Source organism: Sprattus sprattus (assembly GCF_963457725.1).
Source record: "Sprattus sprattus genome assembly, chromosome: 2".
Classification (NCBI taxonomy): Eukaryota; Metazoa; Chordata; class Actinopteri; order Clupeiformes; family Clupeidae; genus Sprattus; species Sprattus sprattus.
Window position 1 is genome coordinate 60707807 of NC_137921.1, and position 18769 is coordinate 60726575.

The 18769-nt window shown below is 40.3% G+C and overlaps 2 protein-coding genes across 2 annotated transcripts in view; one reads left to right on the forward strand and one right to left on the reverse strand.

The window, feature by feature from the left end:
• The first annotated feature begins 500 nt into the window (after window positions 1–500).
• On the forward strand, window positions 501–2034 carry chac1 (ChaC, cation transport regulator homolog 1 (E. coli)). Its single transcript, XM_080833066.1, has 3 exons — window positions 501–1093; window positions 1192–1227; window positions 1389–2034. Exons 1-3 carry the CDS (start codon window positions 923–925, stop codon window positions 1809–1811), a joined length of 630 nt encoding a protein of 209 aa, XP_080689192.1. The 5' UTR covers window positions 501–922; the 3' UTR covers window positions 1812–2034.
• Window positions 2035–2452: 418 nt separating this feature from the next.
• The window catches only part of ino80 (INO80 complex ATPase subunit), a 31948-nt gene continuing 15631 nt past the window's right edge, over window positions 2453–18769 (reverse strand). The window contains exons 20-36 of the mRNA XM_080833594.1: window positions 16441–16614; window positions 15959–16092; window positions 15765–15832; window positions 14526–14619; window positions 14257–14425; window positions 12824–12964; window positions 12270–12495; window positions 11504–11631; window positions 10675–10769; window positions 10165–10237; window positions 9844–10002; window positions 7453–7555; window positions 7143–7231; window positions 6862–7023; window positions 5626–5779; window positions 4289–4504; window positions 2453–4051 (exon numbers count right to left, since the gene is read on the reverse strand). Coding sequence (XP_080689720.1) covers window positions 3846–4051; window positions 4289–4504; window positions 5626–5779; window positions 6862–7023; window positions 7143–7231; window positions 7453–7555; window positions 9844–10002; window positions 10165–10237; window positions 10675–10769; window positions 11504–11631; window positions 12270–12495; window positions 12824–12964; window positions 14257–14425; window positions 14526–14619; window positions 15765–15832; window positions 15959–16092; window positions 16441–16614 — 2391 coding nt within the window. The 3' untranslated portion in view covers window positions 2453–3845. The remainder of the gene's footprint in view (window positions 4052–4288; window positions 4505–5625; window positions 5780–6861; window positions 7024–7142; window positions 7232–7452; window positions 7556–9843; window positions 10003–10164; window positions 10238–10674; window positions 10770–11503; window positions 11632–12269; window positions 12496–12823; window positions 12965–14256; window positions 14426–14525; window positions 14620–15764; window positions 15833–15958; window positions 16093–16440; window positions 16615–18769) is intronic.

Consider the following 18769-nt stretch of genomic DNA (forward strand, 5'->3'; position numbering starts at 1 on the left):
TAGCAGAGATTGGAAGACAATAGCCTACTAATAACAGGAGACAACACATCTTGTCCTCCGAATAATATGAATGTATCAAGGAAACTGCTGCTGCACATGCTGCACATGTTGCCCTTTTCCCCCTTAGCACACTGCCTGATGCAATCGCGTCTGTTGTTTCACTGTGCCTGAAATGCCGCAGATGGTTGCATCAGCCAAGCCTACAGATAATCGGATGCAAGCCGGTTTGACGTCGACATGAACTAAGAATCTGATTGGTCCTTACAGAGACATTCTCCAATCGGTTAGATGGGAGGGTCTAGTTTTCACAATATTTGAGCCAATGAAAATAATAAAATGGTTGGCCTTTCACACGTCATACTAACAAGCGAATATGATTCGCAAAGAAGTATCGACAGCCCCTGTTACTGAAATGCAATTGGCCACAACAAAGAAGGTGTGGTATTAAAATTGTCATATAGAGTAGGAGATCATCCTTCTCTTGATCAGACGAAGAAGCGGTGCGTGGATGTGCTAAAACGAGCAGCATTTTGGGGTGTTTATTTCGGCAGGCAACTTTGGTTTACAGTTGAAAGTGTGGCGAATTCGATTAGGCGAATAAGGACTGGTTTAACGGCTGGGGTCTCGTTTTTTAATTTAGTTTCGACTTCGGAGTCACCCGTCAGTATGTTTTTCTAATTCAGCATGGAGCAACTATAAGCATAGGCATGCACAGTGCAAGGCAAAACGTTTACCTTTCCATCTTTACAACTGCTAAGCAGTTGGGCTCTAATACCGTCCGCGGTATTGCGGTGAGCCAACCTATACCTCTCCTTCTCGATCGAAGGAAACAAATACTGGCAAGTTAATCTGTCTGCTACGCTTATTCTGTTAAGTATTTTCGCTGAATCCCGTCACCTCGCTAAAAGCCAGATAATCCATAATGAAGCCTCAAGACATCTTATTGGGGAAAAACAGCCTATGGATATTCGGATATGGCTCGTTAGTATGGAAGCCAGACTTCAAGTACAAGAAAAGCAAGGTCGGGTACATTACGGGCTACAAAAGACGTTTCTGGCACGGGGACAACTTCCATCGTGGAGACGATAAAATGGTAAATTGTCAGATGTGTGCTGAATTCAGTTGGGTGTTGACATGGTAACAGTATGAACGTGATGCTAAATTTTGTTTTTCTTCCACATTTGACCGCAGCCCGGAAGAGTTGTGACGCTCCTTGAAGATGATGACGTAAGTGGCTTTTGCTTAATCAAATACGCTATATAGGAAAAAGCTTATTCAAATGTAAAAAGCTGACTTTTAGTGATGCTAAGGCTTTGCCATTTAAATAAATAATGCGCATGTTGACTGTCTTTTTATGTACTCAATATTTTTATTTTTGTTTTTTTAAGGCGTGCACATGGGGCGTGGCCTTTGAGGTAGTCGGCGCCCAAATGGAGGAGTGCCTGAAGTACCTGAACGTGAGGGAGGCCGTGCGGGGCGGCTATACTACCAAAGTGGTGGAATTTTTCCCCCGTGACCAAAATCTGCCACCCGTCCCAGCCCTGGTTTACATAGCCACCCCTGACAATCCCATCTACCTGGGACCAGCCAGTCCAGAGGAAATTGCAGCCCAGATAATTGTTTGCAAAGGGAAATCGGGGCACAACATTGAATACCTGAGTCGCCTGGCCGAGTTCATGAAGACCACCTGTCCAGACGTAGAGGACACCCATCTGTTCTCTATCGAAACGGCTGCTGTGACCCTCCTTAATATTCTTCAAACCCCAAAAGCCTGCAGCTGTTCTGTAAGCTTAAATGCCATGGTGGTTTAAAACAGTTCTGTGTAGTATGTGATGTGACTTGATACTTGTGTGTCCTCTGTGTGCATATCCATCCGAGCTCTGAAAGGCCATATGATTTTATGTATGTATTTAATGAGTATTGTACTTATAATGGCATGACTCCAGTAATGTTGTCAAAACTGGTTCAGGAACGGTTTCACGTGTTCAAAATTCCTGCCATGTGGATGGAGAAAATAAATCCAAAAATACGTCCTGTATTGGTGATTGTGGCTCTATTGGAATGGGGAGGGCATCCTTCAGCAAACTATGCAGGGGGGAAACAGGCATATTGAAAACATGACCCTACCTTTTAATCACAAAACCCAACAAACATGCAATGGCATACTGTAATTGTACCGTCTACATAGTAGATTCCACTGGATAGTTATGTAAATCAATTATAACATCAAAATATGTTCAAAGAGCTAGAATCTTCAACATCCTTATGGCCTTTGAAATGGGCAAGTTTAATTTAATATTACAAGTTTGGGCTGAGGGTTTCAATAAAACAACTTGAGCAAGAACTTAAAATGCAGAGAGAAAAATAAATGAATATAGGTTTGTTCAGACAATGTCATACTCCAAATACAACCCATTGGCATGAATCAACCTTTACAATGCAAATGCACTAGTTATTTAAAGCCAATTTAATGGTTTGCCAAAACCCCTCTTCAGTACATCTGATTGGACATCAGGCTGAGACAAAGATGGGCTTTTGTCAAGAATGCCTTACACGTAAACAATGTCAGAGATTAGGTAGTGGACTGGTTTTAAATCAATGCAAAATTGTATATAAAAATACTGACAACTAAGGGATGTAAACAAGACGATTGGAAGGGCACATATTAACGAGCACTTTTGACTAAATGAGGCGATATCAAATTCATTATGAGTAGAAAAATGCTGCTTGAAACTTCAGGAACATATAACAACTCACAAATAATCACACATTTTAAAATAAAATGGTTTCAATGCAACTATAAGTCATAATTTAACAATGAACATATAATACAATGTACATCAAGTTAATTTATTACAATCAGTTAAATAATAACTGATCAAGCAGCTATTAACGTTATAATGTTTAACCTTCTGCAAAAACTTTTCTGAGTCTTATAAAATAATTTTAATTCTGAATTAGCAGAAACAGCGGTTTAGTATTTAAATTGTTGACGCTGTTATCACAACACATTTTATCTACACAAAGAAGGGCTGTCAAAGCAGTCTGGCCTGATCAGTTTTCTTTTCCAGGACTTTAATGAGAATGTCGATCATTAAATGCATTATGTTTCAGAGGATGTACCCGGAAGACAGACAGGACTTTTCATTTTTAATTCACCTGACAAAAGTTCAATTTAAATAAAATAGGTTGAAGTAATATTCAATAGTTTGAAACATTAACTTGAAATGGAATTGTAACAGGAAGAAATATGAGTGACAGAATGCACCAGAGGTCTGAAGTGATCTTTTAAAGAAGGATAAATATTATTTGGATGGAAGGAAAATAAGGAAAATGAACCCACAACGTACCTTTTAGGGACACCTTAAAACTGCTTTTATGATGGTCATGTATTATCAAGCCCTTTGCTAAATCGACTTGGACTGGTGTTAATAATTTTACATCAACCAAATATTCAACAGATAAATCTATACAAAATGTAAATGGTTAGATATTTTGTGTAGTGCATTTCTTATGACAAATCGCTTCGCATAGATTCTTTTTTTGACTCCTGATTGGTCCTGCATTGCATGCATATCTGAACATATTTGACTTTTTTACACCAACAGCACAGAATTCAAAGGAGCAGTGTTGTGATCCTAAATATAGCCCTCAGAGTTGAGCTGGTGTTTTTTGGGTGCACCCACCCAAGTGGACAAGCTTCGCTGAGAAGTGTGAAGATGGTTTTTGATACTCCTTAAACTGTTTATCCAGGAACACATTTCTGAGTCGACTTTCTAATATAGACATCTGACAAATCATATTAACAGGTAACGTCTAGTCCAGTGCATTCCTTCTTGCTTTGCCTACTGTTGAGATGATACGCCACTGGCCCCTTTGCCTTTCCTGGCAGAGTTGTGATGGGTATGTGAGCTACTGTGTGTCACATGCTGTGGGCCAAGAGAAATTGTGCCAGTCTTGGGTCCAGCAGAAGAGGCACTGCTTGTAGCGGGGCATGGTATGGCTGATGTCCTGGTCAATGAGGGCTGGGGAGGGCCTGATGAGGTAAGACCTGGAGCAGGACAAAATACATACCAACATATTAAATGAATATTGATTCAATATTTCCACACACTGAGCAAGAATACGGTTCAATTAATAAGGGTTAAGAAGGACAGGTCTTTAAATCCATTAAAAAACATCCAAATCTTTTAAATCCATTTAAGCTTTCACACTACTATTACTACTATACAACACTAGCACTACTACTTCTTTATGTATAATGTTTCTCTGCATGAGCGTAGCTCACCTTTGGACACACTAAACCCATAGGCAGCATACGCCGCTGCTGAAGCTGCTGCTGCCCCGGCCATAGCCCCTGCAATGGCTGCTGCACTGCCAGCGGTTGATTTGCGTCCACGTCCTTTCATGGAGGATTTCCCCATCCCTCCTGACCCCTTTGGCCGTCCACGACTCCGTCCACATTTCCCCTTGCCTGTATTTGACATCTCCTGGGATGAAACTCCTGCCAACCAACGACATTATAAAAGACTGTAATGCAACAACATCATCTGTCAATTTGGAGTCAAAACAATAAACCTCATCTGAAGACAACAATACTTAATGCACTGATTCTCAAGCTGAAATTTTGTAGGCTTCAATCAAGACACTCACAAATTCTAGATTACTGCAAATTAACACAGTTCAATTATCAAATTAAAACCAATTTCATCGCTGAAGGACTTGGAGACATTAATGCCTTCATTTGGATTACTGCAACTCTCTAGAATGGGGTGCAGATCAAATACAGCACATCATTCCTATCTTGGTTTCATTCCACAGGCTCCTTGTTAAATTCAGAATCGTGTTAAAGTTTAATGTTGTTTTTAGGCTCTTTTCTTTTTAGCTCCTGCTTACACCTGGAACCTCCCACCCTACCCCAGATGTTTAAAGCCAAAAAATGTACAGTAAGGCTAAGGACATTGATTCTGTGGTTGCATCACAGTGAACTGCTCTTCTTTTTAAATAGTAGGCTTCATCAAAAAAGGCAGGGCAGGGCAGGTTGCATAACGCTCTCTCTGAGCGGAGTCTTAGTTTTGTCCAGTGCTCTCACCCTTCATAACACATTATTGGAAATAAATCCGATTGGTGAGTTGCCAAATATAACCATACTTTTTGACATGTTGGTTTGACATGTTGGTAGACTTGGGGTGGTCTGTTCTCGACCAGATGAAAACAGTGGAGCGATGGGTGATCAAACATACTTAATGTCAGAGAGAATAGGACATGGACAACTCTTTATATGAGAAGGCCAATCCCTGACTGAAACCATGTAAGGCTACAGATAGGCAAAGGGGTTAACACTCTCTCAAGTAGGCAGTGCATAAACTGCTTAGAACTTGTGTTATATACAGTTCATACAAGGTTGGGGGGACAGAATGACACCCTGCAGAGAGGGGCATGGGCCCCAAGTCTGTCAACAAGTTGAATATTTAGTGCATACAAATATTTAATTACACACCTTTATTGTAGGTTGACTTAATAGAGATAGACATCCTCTGAGTAAATTGAGCTGGCAGACAGCAACAACAGTTAACTTAATAACCATTCCACCCCCCCTGGAACATGTATGTGCTTGACACAAACCGTTAATGTTATCTGAGCCAGTGACTGAGGAAGGCGAGTTTGTGGCACGGGACTGTGGTGCAGAGGACACAGGTTCATCCACAATTACCAGCATGTCGTTGCTGCTCTCATCTGGAGCAATGGAGCCCGGCTGCAGCTCACTGCTCAAAGAGATCTACAGAGACAGAGCAAGACACAGGACAGTGGGACGGGGCAGAGGGAGCAGAGGGAGCAGAACTAGGACACAGCACACCAAAGGTGATCAGCAAATCAGACCATGATCAATCGAGATGTTCCACCACACTGATGGATCTTTTTTTCTGAGAGATGTCAACCACTGAGATAACAACTGTATTCATTTTACACCATGCAATGATCATGTCTATGTTCTACTGATCTTTTCAAATCACTGCAATATTGTATGGTAAAAATAAATAGACAACTAGACAACTTTTTCTGATGAGCGCTTTTTCATATAGTAAAAAATGCTGTTCCAAAAAGCAGTTGAGTGTCTTTTGTTACCATAACAACTCATTCTACTCTGAGGACCTGTCCAGTTTTAGGAGTTCCACAAATTAATATGGGTGATGCAGTTCAACTGCGATGTTATATATTTTTTTACCTGGGCTCTATTTTCCCATCTTTTTGGGTAAAATGTTTTACTAGGGACAAAAACGATCTAAATCGGTCCAGGATTGAGTTAGAGAGCTATAACCGGCAACGGCTATACAATGTATTTCCATGGGGCATGCATCCCTGTGAAAGTGACAGGCCCATAATGTAACTAGAAGGGTCTTCATGACTACATGGAAAAGAACCCCACAGAGATAGACCTGTGTCTGTTCACCTCAATAACTGTCAAGAAACTGTAGAAAATTACTGGAACGACAGAAACGATTGGACTTTTTTCAACCAGGAAAAAATTGCCTAATCTGCAGGAAAAAGTGGCGTTAAAAGAAAAACCCGCTCAGGATGTTTTTGAAAACACGGTCTCCTCTATAGGATAACAATGTAAAAAAGACGCCATGGACACAGCCTTACAGTGGTTACAGTGGACACAATTTTACAGTGGTTAGCGACGCCACTCTCCAAGCCACTGCAGGGTGCCTATGTACTTCGTTTTGGATTGAAGTGTATGCTAAATACCAGACCTTAACCTTTTAACCAGTTAGCAGTTTCATACCATTAACAAACTTAGAAAGATGAATTCTATTTCTCTCTGTTTTCGCTTCAGCCTTGTTTGTTTCTCATCCCTACCTCGCTAAAAGGGCTAGGAATGGCGGAGTCCATATCCAAGCTCATGAAGGAGTCATCTCCGTCAGCTGATAAATTGGAATTGTCTGCCGAGGGAGCACAGGGAATGACGAGGTTCACCCCTTCCTTCCTCCTCTTCACATCCACCTCATCTTCCTTTTTCCTCTGCATGACAGCCAAGTGACCAAGAAACAAACCACAGAAGAAGAATAAGAATACAGAACTCTATCAAAAATAGTATCTTTTTGAGGTCTTTGTTCAAAAGCAGAATTCCAAAAGCATACCCTCTCGGCGTACTTTTCCCGCTTCCTTTTGCGGTCTTTGACTTTACTATTCTCTTCCTGTGTTCTTTTCTCATCCTGCCTCATACGTACTACACAAAACAAGAGGGAGACAAGTCAGTCACCCTAACAACAAGAATGCACTAAAGTAGGTTACATGTATTCTTGATATGTTATACAGAATATTACAGTTAAGAAAGACCTTAAACAACAACAATCTATTTCCTCTTTCTCCTGCTTTTATCAATTCCACTTTATGCTGTTAAACAAAAGAGTCGCAGGCTGTGGTTAAAAACAGAGAACATTAACTCACACTTTTTCTCCAGTTCCTCATCATCCAGAAGCAGGCCTACCACCTCCTTAGGCTTAAGTGTATCTGGCTTGAAGTTTCCTCCAGAGATCACCATTCGCTGGATCTAAGGCACAGGAAACCCAACGGAGGTGTTCAGATGAGCAGTCACAAAAGTAAGAGAACAATTCTGCATGACAACAGTTTAGAACACCCACTTTGTTTTGAGTTTGATTTGATTTCAAACTAATGCAAATACCAAATTCATAGTTTAGAAATGTTTCCACTGACACCAAGCGGTGATTATTTCAAAGGCTAGCAAAAAATAAATAATACTTAATATGTGTATACTTCCTAGGGGTGGGAATCTCTTGGCACCTCTTGATTCGATTCCGATTCAGAGGTCAACGATTCGATTCTAAACCGATTATCGATTCTAAACCGATTATCGATTATCAATTCTAAACCGATAAAACGATTATCGATGCATCTCGATTTTCAAAACATTTGAGTTTGCTATTCAGTCTCCATGTTGTGTTTTTGATATGTGGTGTCTTTTAAAAAAGTCTGGCAACCCTTGACAGGCTAATCTCTAACTAGCTATCTACTAGTTCATCGTGAATAGCCAATTATTAAAGCATTATGCTTCATAACAGAAATAACAGTGGACCTAGCTGTGTGTTGTGTGGATAACTTTTCAGTGGACTTTATTTAAGTAAGAATGTTTATTATAATTAACAGCTCAGCTGTGTTTGCTTGACCACTGCATGGTGAAGTGCATGAACCATGGAACCGGCCATACCTACTTTTGAACATGAAACATGAAACATGTAAAGAAAGATTAAGTTCATAAACAAGAGGACAGAACAGATTTCATCCAGACACATGATCAGCCAATCAAATCGTCTGTCTCCACCAAACCCTCAGCTCGTACTGCAGGCCAATGTGCATCCTCTCACTCTGGGCTTGTTTATGTAATGGTGATGACGGCCATGCTATGCTAGCAACCTAAGAATAGGGTAAGTAAGCTTTTGCTGGGGACCAATAAATCATTTTGAAGATGAATCTAGCAAAGGCATGAAGTGTCATTTATAATAGTCTTGTGTGGTTGTTGGCTGTTACTTTGGTAAAACATAGGGTAGGTTATAATAACCTAATTACGTCCAGTTTTGGTCAAACCGAAAGTAGTCCGGCAGGTTTCTAGACCCAGGAAAATAAAACGTTTCTCTTCCCAAAACATTATGTGTTCAAAAGAGTGATATAGATACCAAAGTTGCCTGAGAGAAACGTCCATCACAGGAAAACGATGAAAACTGAGACAACATTTGATAAAATTGATTGATATAAAGCATCATTTTCCTGTGATGGACGTTTCTCTCAGGCAACTTTGGTGAATCAAACTTTCGCGAATCAACTTTCGCGAATCAAAGAGGTAGACTCTAGCTGTGAGATTGCATTATCGAGCGTATTGAAAATAGGGCCAAGTGATAACGAGGTGTGACTTTTTCCACTACAACGGTTTTGGGATGCAAATATATCACTCTTTTGAACACATAATGTTTTGGGAAGAGAAACGTTTTATTTTCCTGGGTCTAGAAACCTGCCGGACTACTTTCGGTTTGACCAAAACTGGACGAGAACTCTGCTCACAGGACGCTGTCGGAGGTAAGTCATTGTGGATTGCATTACACTGGTGATGTAGATGCCATACAACTTCATGTCTTAAAAACCGAACTATCCCTTTAAACCATGCGTTTCCTAGCTCCTGAGTAAAAGTCTGCATTTAAACTCTTACATTTTTCTCCCGGGGTGTCACCTACCTAAACCTCTGACCGGTCTTTATTCTCACAAAAAGATAAATTGGGCTCTGCGTGTCTGCTGATACGGACGACCATAGATCAGGCTTTAGCCACTGCACCACCAATAGACTTGAAAATTAAGCCTGATCTAAGGTCGCCCAAACTATTTTTGTCTATTACATTTTAAATGTGATGCAGCTCAATTGGTTGTCATGGACAAAGGTTCTAGAAAAAGAAAGCTCTGTCTGATAAACGTTGTGAGGCTTGGACTGGAAGAATACAAATGTTGGCTCCCCAAGTACGATTGTTAAAGATGGCAAAGAGTCCGTTGTCAAAATAATGATAGCAAATGCCCAACACTAAACAACGGAAACTGTGCAAAAAAAGCTCTACAACAGGAACAGATGAATACTTGATAGGATATTTGATTGCTCTACTTTGAAGACCAAAGGCCACCTGGGCACAAACATTAAATCCTCATGATGTCTCCATATTCCTATCCAATAACCTGTGTCTGCTGTGGAATACTATTAATTAGTTTAGGGAAGCGTTCATGTCAAACCAGTTGGACTGGACATGTTTTCTAGACAGTTGAGAACTTAGCTTAGACATTTACCTCACTCTTCTCTTTGGCTCTCTGTAAGATGCGTTCCTCAATGGTGCCTTTGCAAATGAGGCGGTACACAGTAACCTGCTTAGTCTGACCAAGCCGGTGAGCCCGGTCCATAGCCTGTTGGTCCACGGTGGGATTCCAGTCACTATCATAAAAAATCACCTACGGAGACAAAAATCAGGATTCTTTTTAAGAGCAAATTGTGAAAAGGCCCTGGAAATATAATGAAACACATTACAAACTGTGTTTCAAGCATACCACTACCCAGAGTTACAGTTTACTAGCATGATCTTGCAGAAAGAGCCTTGACAGTCTCAAACTCACTGTATCAGCAGCTGTGAGGTTAATGCCTAGACCTCCTGCTCTTGTACTCAGGAGAAAGACAAAGATATCCGTCCTATTAGGAAAACAAAGGGTTACAGTCATCACATCAGAGCCATGCCATCATCGGAAAAAGGCGGAGGAGTGGTGGAGACACACAGCTAAACAGCCACTGTGACATTTGGGGGATATTTATAAAGGTAAAGACCATGATTACAATCCAATACAATTTTTGTCAAACTCAACAAATGGCTCTTCTTCTAGCTTTCCCTTCTGTTAATTGTCTGCACTCAAAAGACCAAACTGTGTTTGTACACAGTCCTGGCACTGTCAATGCGAAACAAACATAGGGGTTCGGACCAAGCCATAAACAAATCCATCCAATCAACATATGTATTGAAGAGCATGGTGGGGAGGAGTGTAATTTAATTGGTTAGAAAACTTAAATAAACAGAATAGCGGACTCTGCCTTTAAGCCACAGACTGTCCTTAGAGGTGTGGCTGACTACTCACCTGCTCTGAAAGTCAGCAACCATATCCCGTCGTTCTGAAATCTTGGATGAACCATCGAGGCGCATGTAGGTGTGCTTGCGGTAATTCATGTACTCCTGACAGGGTGAAAGTAAAGATATGGTATTATATATTATCTAAAGACAGGCTCTTCATTGACACAATTTCTTAAACAGTGTTTAGATTCTGCTGATCTTATTGTCAAAATGCAAAATTGTTTCAAGTTGAAGCTAATCCACAATTTTTTGTTGAGAACCAAGTAAAAAAAAATGTATGATTGAAATTAGATGTTTTAAACACAATATAAAATGTATAAATAGGCATAACAGACAGATCATGTAAATAATATCTTATCTTGTTCGAACTTTACAGCGTCATCAATTTGAAGCTAACGTTGTACTCTGCGGCGATATTAGTGGACAAAATGAGAAGTTCTCAAGCAAAGGAATGACAGCAGTGGTAATGTCATACTACCGAATATTACTTAAATTCATTTTTTTTGCGTTATCGTTGGAGCGGTATTTTACAAGAGGACATGCTTTTCTGTGGAGAGCTACCAACTTGAACCAATTCCCAGGAATGCTTGGTGCTATTTATGTTGATAATAGTTGACAAAAGATTTGAACTTGATTTGTTCTGACATGCCGTGATATTTTACTTCTTTAAACAGTGGTTCGAAAGTCACATTTCTTTATTTGAATTTTTGACTTTTTACTAAGAGCATCTGTTCTTAGACTAGAGATCTGGGAGACAACTCTGCCTGGGAGACAATAGTCAGATTTCTCACTAAAGATGTGTTTAAAGGCCTTCTTTTTGCTCTGAATATACTCACCTCCAGCAAGTCAATCATTCGAGTCATCTGAGAATAGATGAGGACACGATGACCTTGGGACTTCAGTCTGCACAGCAACTTATCCAAGGTATGCAGCTTCCCACTGTGTGTAATTAGAGTCTCTTTGTCTGAAAACAAATATTTGGAGAGAAAAGGTTTCAATTGGAACTTCAGTCAATGCGGTTATGGACATGGCCCTTTTGCCAGATTTTGGTAAACATTTACACTTGAAATCCTGATGTAATCTTATTAAAAAATAATTGTATCAACAGCCATCAGTGATCTGCAAGCTGATACGACTAATACATTATCGCCTTAGGACTATTATCAATATTTAAGTAATAATAATGCACTAAAATATCACAATGCAGTCTATTTTTGTTTAGAGTAGACGTTTTAGGCCTAACTTGCCCAAAGAAGACACAAATGAACAATGTAACACATTGCATAACAAATGTACATAACAAATGTAACACGCTTTTTGAACGCAGTAAATCAGATAATGGGCTGGGCATAATTTTGCGTCTTTAAAAAAAATGGTAAATTCTTGCATACTGTTACTTTAACCTTAAATTTGGTTGTGGACTTTTGTATAATGCAATGACGACAAGGATGGCTTTTCCTTCTACTTCCATGTGAAGTTTACCATTTTTTATTCTATTTATTGGTTTACCATAATAATCTGCCTGCCTCTTGTTTTGGTCTTAATGTGCGCACACCAGTTTGTTAGCAACAGTCAATCCCAGAACCTCCTATCCCTCCGTACCTGGTATCCTGATGAAAGACCAACCATGTCTTGGGTACTGTGCCATTACTCCACCATAGAACTCTGTATGAAAGACCTGGGAACGACGCGCCCAGGCTGAGGCCAGCTCAGGCGATCCATACAGAACACACTGCTTATCAGCTGCACTATTTCCGGACCGCATTCGTCTCCATTCATACTCAGCACTGCGGTCATCACAGTAGCGCTCCATGGGAGGTGCTGTCACCTGAGGAACAGGAACCAAGATTAATGATGCTACACTCAAAACTGACAAGGTCTGAAAAAAAAAATGGCTTCTCCCCACCGGTGGCGCTGGCAGCGCGATTTTCTATCAGTTCTCACCACACAACGACTTCTCATCCTTGCTCCTTTAATGTCGATATGTAATGGTATGGAGTTATTGAAACTTACTACGTGTAAAAAAGACTAGAAATTGAATGTTTATTTTTCAAGTCTCAAGCCTCTAATGTTGCACTGGGTGCCTTTAATATTCTGGAAAATTCAGTATATCGTTTCCTGACTTTGTATTGTACTACTTGTGCTATATAACATACCCTTGGCACAGCAACGAAGAGGAATTTGGGCAATTGAGAGGGCTGGCAAGGTCTTGGAGCAGGAGCTGAAGAAAGTCTGGAATGGCCAGGTACATCCATGGGTCTCAACAACCCTGGCTGATGCCTGGTGAACACCAGATCCTGAAACCGTAAAATAAACATGAACAAATCATTTAAAAAGGAAACACAATGTGCACATTTTGTGCTGCAGCATAAGAACGTGAAGGTCATCATTACAGTTAGCACCAAATGGGTATAGAGACATATATATAGATATTACTGTTTAATAACAAAGGAAGCCATCTTGTGCCTTTGTATTTGACACACTTTGATAGATCACTCAAGCGCTCAATGCTGCTTAAGATGATTTAGTTGATATTATATTATTTAGTTGTTTCCTCAGTGTTCCGTGCCTGATGACAGCATCAGTGTTCATGGCTTTTTATTTATTGACTTATGTTTTTAAGCGGAGGCCTGAAAGTGCAGTCCACATACACAGCTTTGAGACCACTGTAAGGCAGAATGCACACTGACATCATCTCACTGACAACCATCAAATCTACCCAATAGACAGCCAGACTTCCAAAGTTTATCAGAGGACCTCTCTCTGATCCTCTCACACCAAAACACTTCCATTGTTTGTGTTCATAGCAACCCCAGTGCCCTGAGACACACCATAGCCTGATCCCAGTTGAACTAATTACCATATCCTGCATTCCTCCACACCTGCTTGCTTGCTCCAACCTTCCCCATGGTCCCAGAGAGAACCTCAGGCTGATTGTGATTTCCAAGCTATGTACAAATGTATAGGAATGTAGTATATTCATTTTGGGTCTTGATCAGGGTAGAGGATGTAGTATATTCATGTTTGCTTTTGTGATGTGAGCAGCAATCTTTATATGGTTTCACTACAGTCTAAAGCCAGTTTTTGAGCGTTATATGGTGACATACTAATCAGCCTCTTTGGCACGTCTGCCCTAGCCTATTTATCTATTTAGACTCATTACTTTCAGTATTCTGAACATGTTTTTCAATTGTTATTGTTATTATGTGTTATATCATGTTTCCTTGCGAGTACAAGTCGACAGGATCCCACGTTGCCTCCTGTCAACCCTCATGACAAAATCTGGCAATGGTTATGTCCAGATTTGTGGCACTGAAACAGAATCATTCTGCTTCATATGGTTTTGTTTTGCTACTGAGGTGTGTAAACTCTTTCACATCCTGAGGTCAGAGGTCAGAACCTTGTTTATGAGCATGTCATGAGCATGTATGAGTGAAAGTGAAAGTGAAAGTCCTCTCTATGTATGGCATGGTCACTGAGAGTAAAGTCACTGAAAGTTGCTCTGCTCGGTTGCTCTTGTGTAATCCTGTATGAAAGACCCACTTTGAGAAATCTTATTTATTTAGGTGTGAAAGGAGATGTGGCTCACCTGAAGAGCAGGACTATCATATGTGTTTGGGAAAGAGGTGGGTGTGTTGAGCCACATAATCAGGTCCTTTGTGTTTAGCGTCCGGTTCTGGGCCTGGTTCTCCACGGCCCACAGTCGGCGAGTGTGAAGCCGGTAGGAGGACTTCTGGGCCAGAAAAATTGCTAACCATCTGTTGAGAGTGAGAAAAAGTTAGACGAACATAAAGCGCCCCAATCAAACACTGAAAACACAAGACACTACAGCACCAGAAGTAAACAAATGTCACCAACCTAATGAGAGTGCCCTGTAGCATGATGTTGGACATCTCTGATGGGGAGACGTCGATGAAACGCAGGAATGAGAAGCAACTCCCCTCATCATCACCTAAGCAGACAGACAGAGGGACAGACACATGTAGTCAGTAGTGGAGTGACAACTTGATGGGATGTAAGTAAAAGAATACAGAAATGTGGTTTCAACCAGCCACTATTCAAATAACATGCAGGGTGACATTTTGACCCTATGGTTAAAAACATTTACTCTGGGCTTGATTTAACTCTAATCAAAAAAACATGGACCATGGAGTGATGGTCCTCTGTATTGTCAGTTTAATTTTGTTATACTTGCTCCTTTGGTTTGTGTAATATGATGTATTATGTTTGTGTTCACTTTTTAAGGTTGTAACTAATGACACCTTACTACAACAAAGCAGTATAAGATACAGGAAAAGAGAACAACCTTTACCCATGCCACGCAAAAGGCCTGTGGTAAGGCCTTACTGGTATAACTATAGTAACAATAATAAGGACAACCCCCAAAAAAGCCACACACTTTGGCCAGGCAAAATGAGATAACCACGGTATGCCTTGAACAAAACAATTTACAGACAATGTTTTTGATCAGACAAACAAGGCATCAGTCTGTCTTTGAGGACACTAACGCCTTTTCACCATTCTTGTAATCGCAATCGTAACTTTTCTATAATGTTTGTCTCTCCTCATCAGAATCTGAATCCAATTCCATTTTCTCTACAGGAAGTGACAGGAGTGGATCCCAAAAGTACTCAGACTGGGTCACAGACCAGACATAGATGTGCAAACTGATTTTAACCTTTACTTCAACAGAGGGCTATAAACATGCAGGTCTATGGTCCACATACAGTTGACCTAAACGTACACATAATAAGACAGGTAAGGGTTGACCTAAACGTACACATAATAAGACAGGTAAGGGTTGACCTAAACGTACACATAATAAGTCGGAAGAGTTGCATTCAAACTCTCACATAGATTGGGCATAACATTAGAAGGGAGTTTATAAAAAAATTCCGGATACGTCATGAGCAGCTGCTCAAGCTGTCAATAGCAATGGTACAACTTCATCAGAAGCTGGTCATAGACAAAATGTTGTACTACGTTCATACAACGTATGAACAAGAGAAAAAGCATCATTTTACCAGCATATGAACAAAAAAAAGCATGACGAAATTGTACAGGATTGGCACAGGATTTAGGAGAACGTGCACTTACCTTTTCTGTGAAACAGGGACTGCTGAATGTTATGTGGAGAGAATGGAGAAAGCAAAACCTGAAGCAACCTATGATCGAGATAAATACAGAAATTGGGTAGGAAATTTAAAACTTCAATGTCAACTTCCACACCAATAAATATCCATAATCTATTCTCCTAGAAAATGTAGAAAAGGCCTTCATTTAGCCCTTACTTAATCCTGTTCTGGGTTGATGTGTGTAGAAGGCCTTGTCGGAACATGAACTTAGAAAGGAGGAAAGGCCTGAGAGTCATGTGAAAGGGAGAGCGGGTCTCCTGCCTCTCGAACAGGTCTGGGTGATTACACACCTTTAAGACAAAAGAAACCATTACTTCACACACCTCCTAGAAAAGATGAACCAGAGCGGTCAAGCTTTACTTGGACGGTCCCCTATAGACTATATTCAGATGCTCAGAATATAAACAAACTATCTGTTGGAACTCTTTTTTAACCACAATTTATTGTTTAGGTAAGATGTTTGGTTTGGTTAAGGTGATGTTCAGTGAACAATTGGGAAGACTGAACTTCAACAAACCTTTTGTAAAGTTTATTTGGACTATCCAAATATAGTGTTACCCAAGAGTTGTGTTGAAAGTGACTGACTACAGACTGAAAACCAACAAGTTCAAAAGCCAATAAGCAGTGGCTTTACCAACCTTCCTGAACTGCATGACAAGGTTCATGAGGCTGCTGGTGAGGTTGCTGTTATGGGCCTGTTGAGAGGATCCCATAGACGACTGCAGCAGGTCTTCTATGGAGATCTTATTCTTCAGAGCTTGGTACAGGAGACGCTGTCTGCTGGTGAGGTTGCAATATGTCAGGATCTCAATCTGAAATGGGAAAATATCAAATTTTGAATGATCTTGTTGGCACCAACTTAAACTCTCACCCATCACAATACACATAACCTTTCCATGACCTTTTCTGACAGTGTAGCAACACACAATACCACAGTCTGGTTCACAGACAAGATAAGGCCTTGATGTATCCTGACACTGCTTTTTATGTAGCAAAACAAAACTGTGGTTAGGCTTTTGATTGCAATGGAGTTTGCTATTTGACTGGGCATTTGAAGTTTTACAATGCAGCATTTTAACACTTGCCGGTTCCAAAGAAAAAAACTCTATGGAAAAATGAATGGATTTTCACAAAATCAGTTGAAATAAGGTGTGAGCGAAACAATGCCAGTAGAAAACCCAGGCAAACCATGTGGTGAGGTAAAACATAGATATCAGTCAGCCTTTTTTAACAAACGGTTCTCTTGTCTCATAAAAATAAAGATGCTGCTACAAATATGCTTAAGCAGAAACCAGACGGACTTCATTGTGTCTCTACACAAAAAAAAGACGGACTACAAACAGCATGTGCATGTGCAGTGGCGGACCTACCATAGAGGCGAACTAGGCAACTGCCTTAGGCCCTCACCCAGCAGAAGGCCCACGATAAATTGCCCACCCAGGCGCCGATGGGCCGATGGGCTGATGGGATGGCCCAAGTCTATAACCAACCGGCCCTACCGCAGATATCGTCGGTTGCAACAGTCTTCCTTGCTTCACCGAATACATTATATACCTCTAATGATATCCAATAGGAATCACTGTCTGCTATTTATACTACTCCTAGTGACCTGTATTCACACTCATGGTTACTATTTTCTTACTATTTTCTAATCTCCTCCGTCAGTCTTACTATGTTTATTTGTTATTAAATGTCAATCACTCTAGCCTAATACTTGCGTGTCTCGCTCGTAGACACCTTTAACACCCCTACACACACACACACACATAATCACACACCCAGCATGCAACACTACCATTACCACTGATGTTTACACCCCATCGTATGTTCTGTTCTGTTCATTTCTACAATAAAGTTCAAACCAGTGGCGGCGGACCTTAAGGGTGATTGTGGCGACGAACTGCTTTCAGGAAAAGGAGATTTTTTTTCTCTGTCGGCGTACTAATTAAGATAAATTGACAATAAAACAATTAGGACTTCCTACACCAGTTGTATCGATTCAACAGGTTTCTACAAAGGGTGGAACCCTACATCCAAGAATTGGAACGAAAGAAAATCATGGCTAGCACGCTGTGAAGTGGCTAATGTGGTCTGTATTTCTTTATCTGTAGGCTACCACTGTCACTTTTCATAGGTTGTACAGTGTGAATGTTCACTTTTTGCCCTAACACTGAGTTATTTTCTTTGTGAAGACTTATTTAGCTTTTGTAAGCCAATACTTTCGAGATCAGTCAATAAATATAGTTGGTTTTGACTTATATGTTGCCCCCTTCTTTAAGTTGTTACTGGACATATTTTATGTGTCCTGTAAAGCTATGTTGCATCATACAACATTTGAGACATGTGGATAATGAAAAAGTGGGATAATTTAATGTGGAGCCAAATCATGTTTGCTTATGAAGGCTCCTGAATGCAACTTTCTTCCATATAACTAGCTACTGTAGCTATGTAGGTAGAGGGGAAATATTTTGATTGTGTGCTGCCATCTACTATACAAAAAGGTATTGCTGTATGAGTTAATCAGCCTACAAAAAAATTGATATTGCTTAATGTAGGTCGCCCTAATCATTATCAAAAAAATTGTGTACTCTTTCTCTGCTGACATTTATTCCTAAAGGCTCTGTAGTTATACATATAGGCCTAACCATCTGATACTAGCCCAGAGTTAAGCATATTCATCTAGCAAACTATACCTACCTTGGAGTGTTACAATAGCCAGTATCATTTTATTCCATGTGTCCATCCAGGCAAATTTGTGGATCCAAATGTTATTAAAAAACATATATAATGTTATTTCTTTGTAATCATCCAAAATTATGTGAACTGTATTTTGCATACATTGAGCGGGCAACGCGCCGTATATTAAGTGGGCCGCTCTGACAGACAACTCCCGGGCCACTTTTTCCCCCCAGTCCGCCCCTGCTTTGAGGTGGCCCTTTTTTTTTTTTTGCATTAAAAGGACGGATG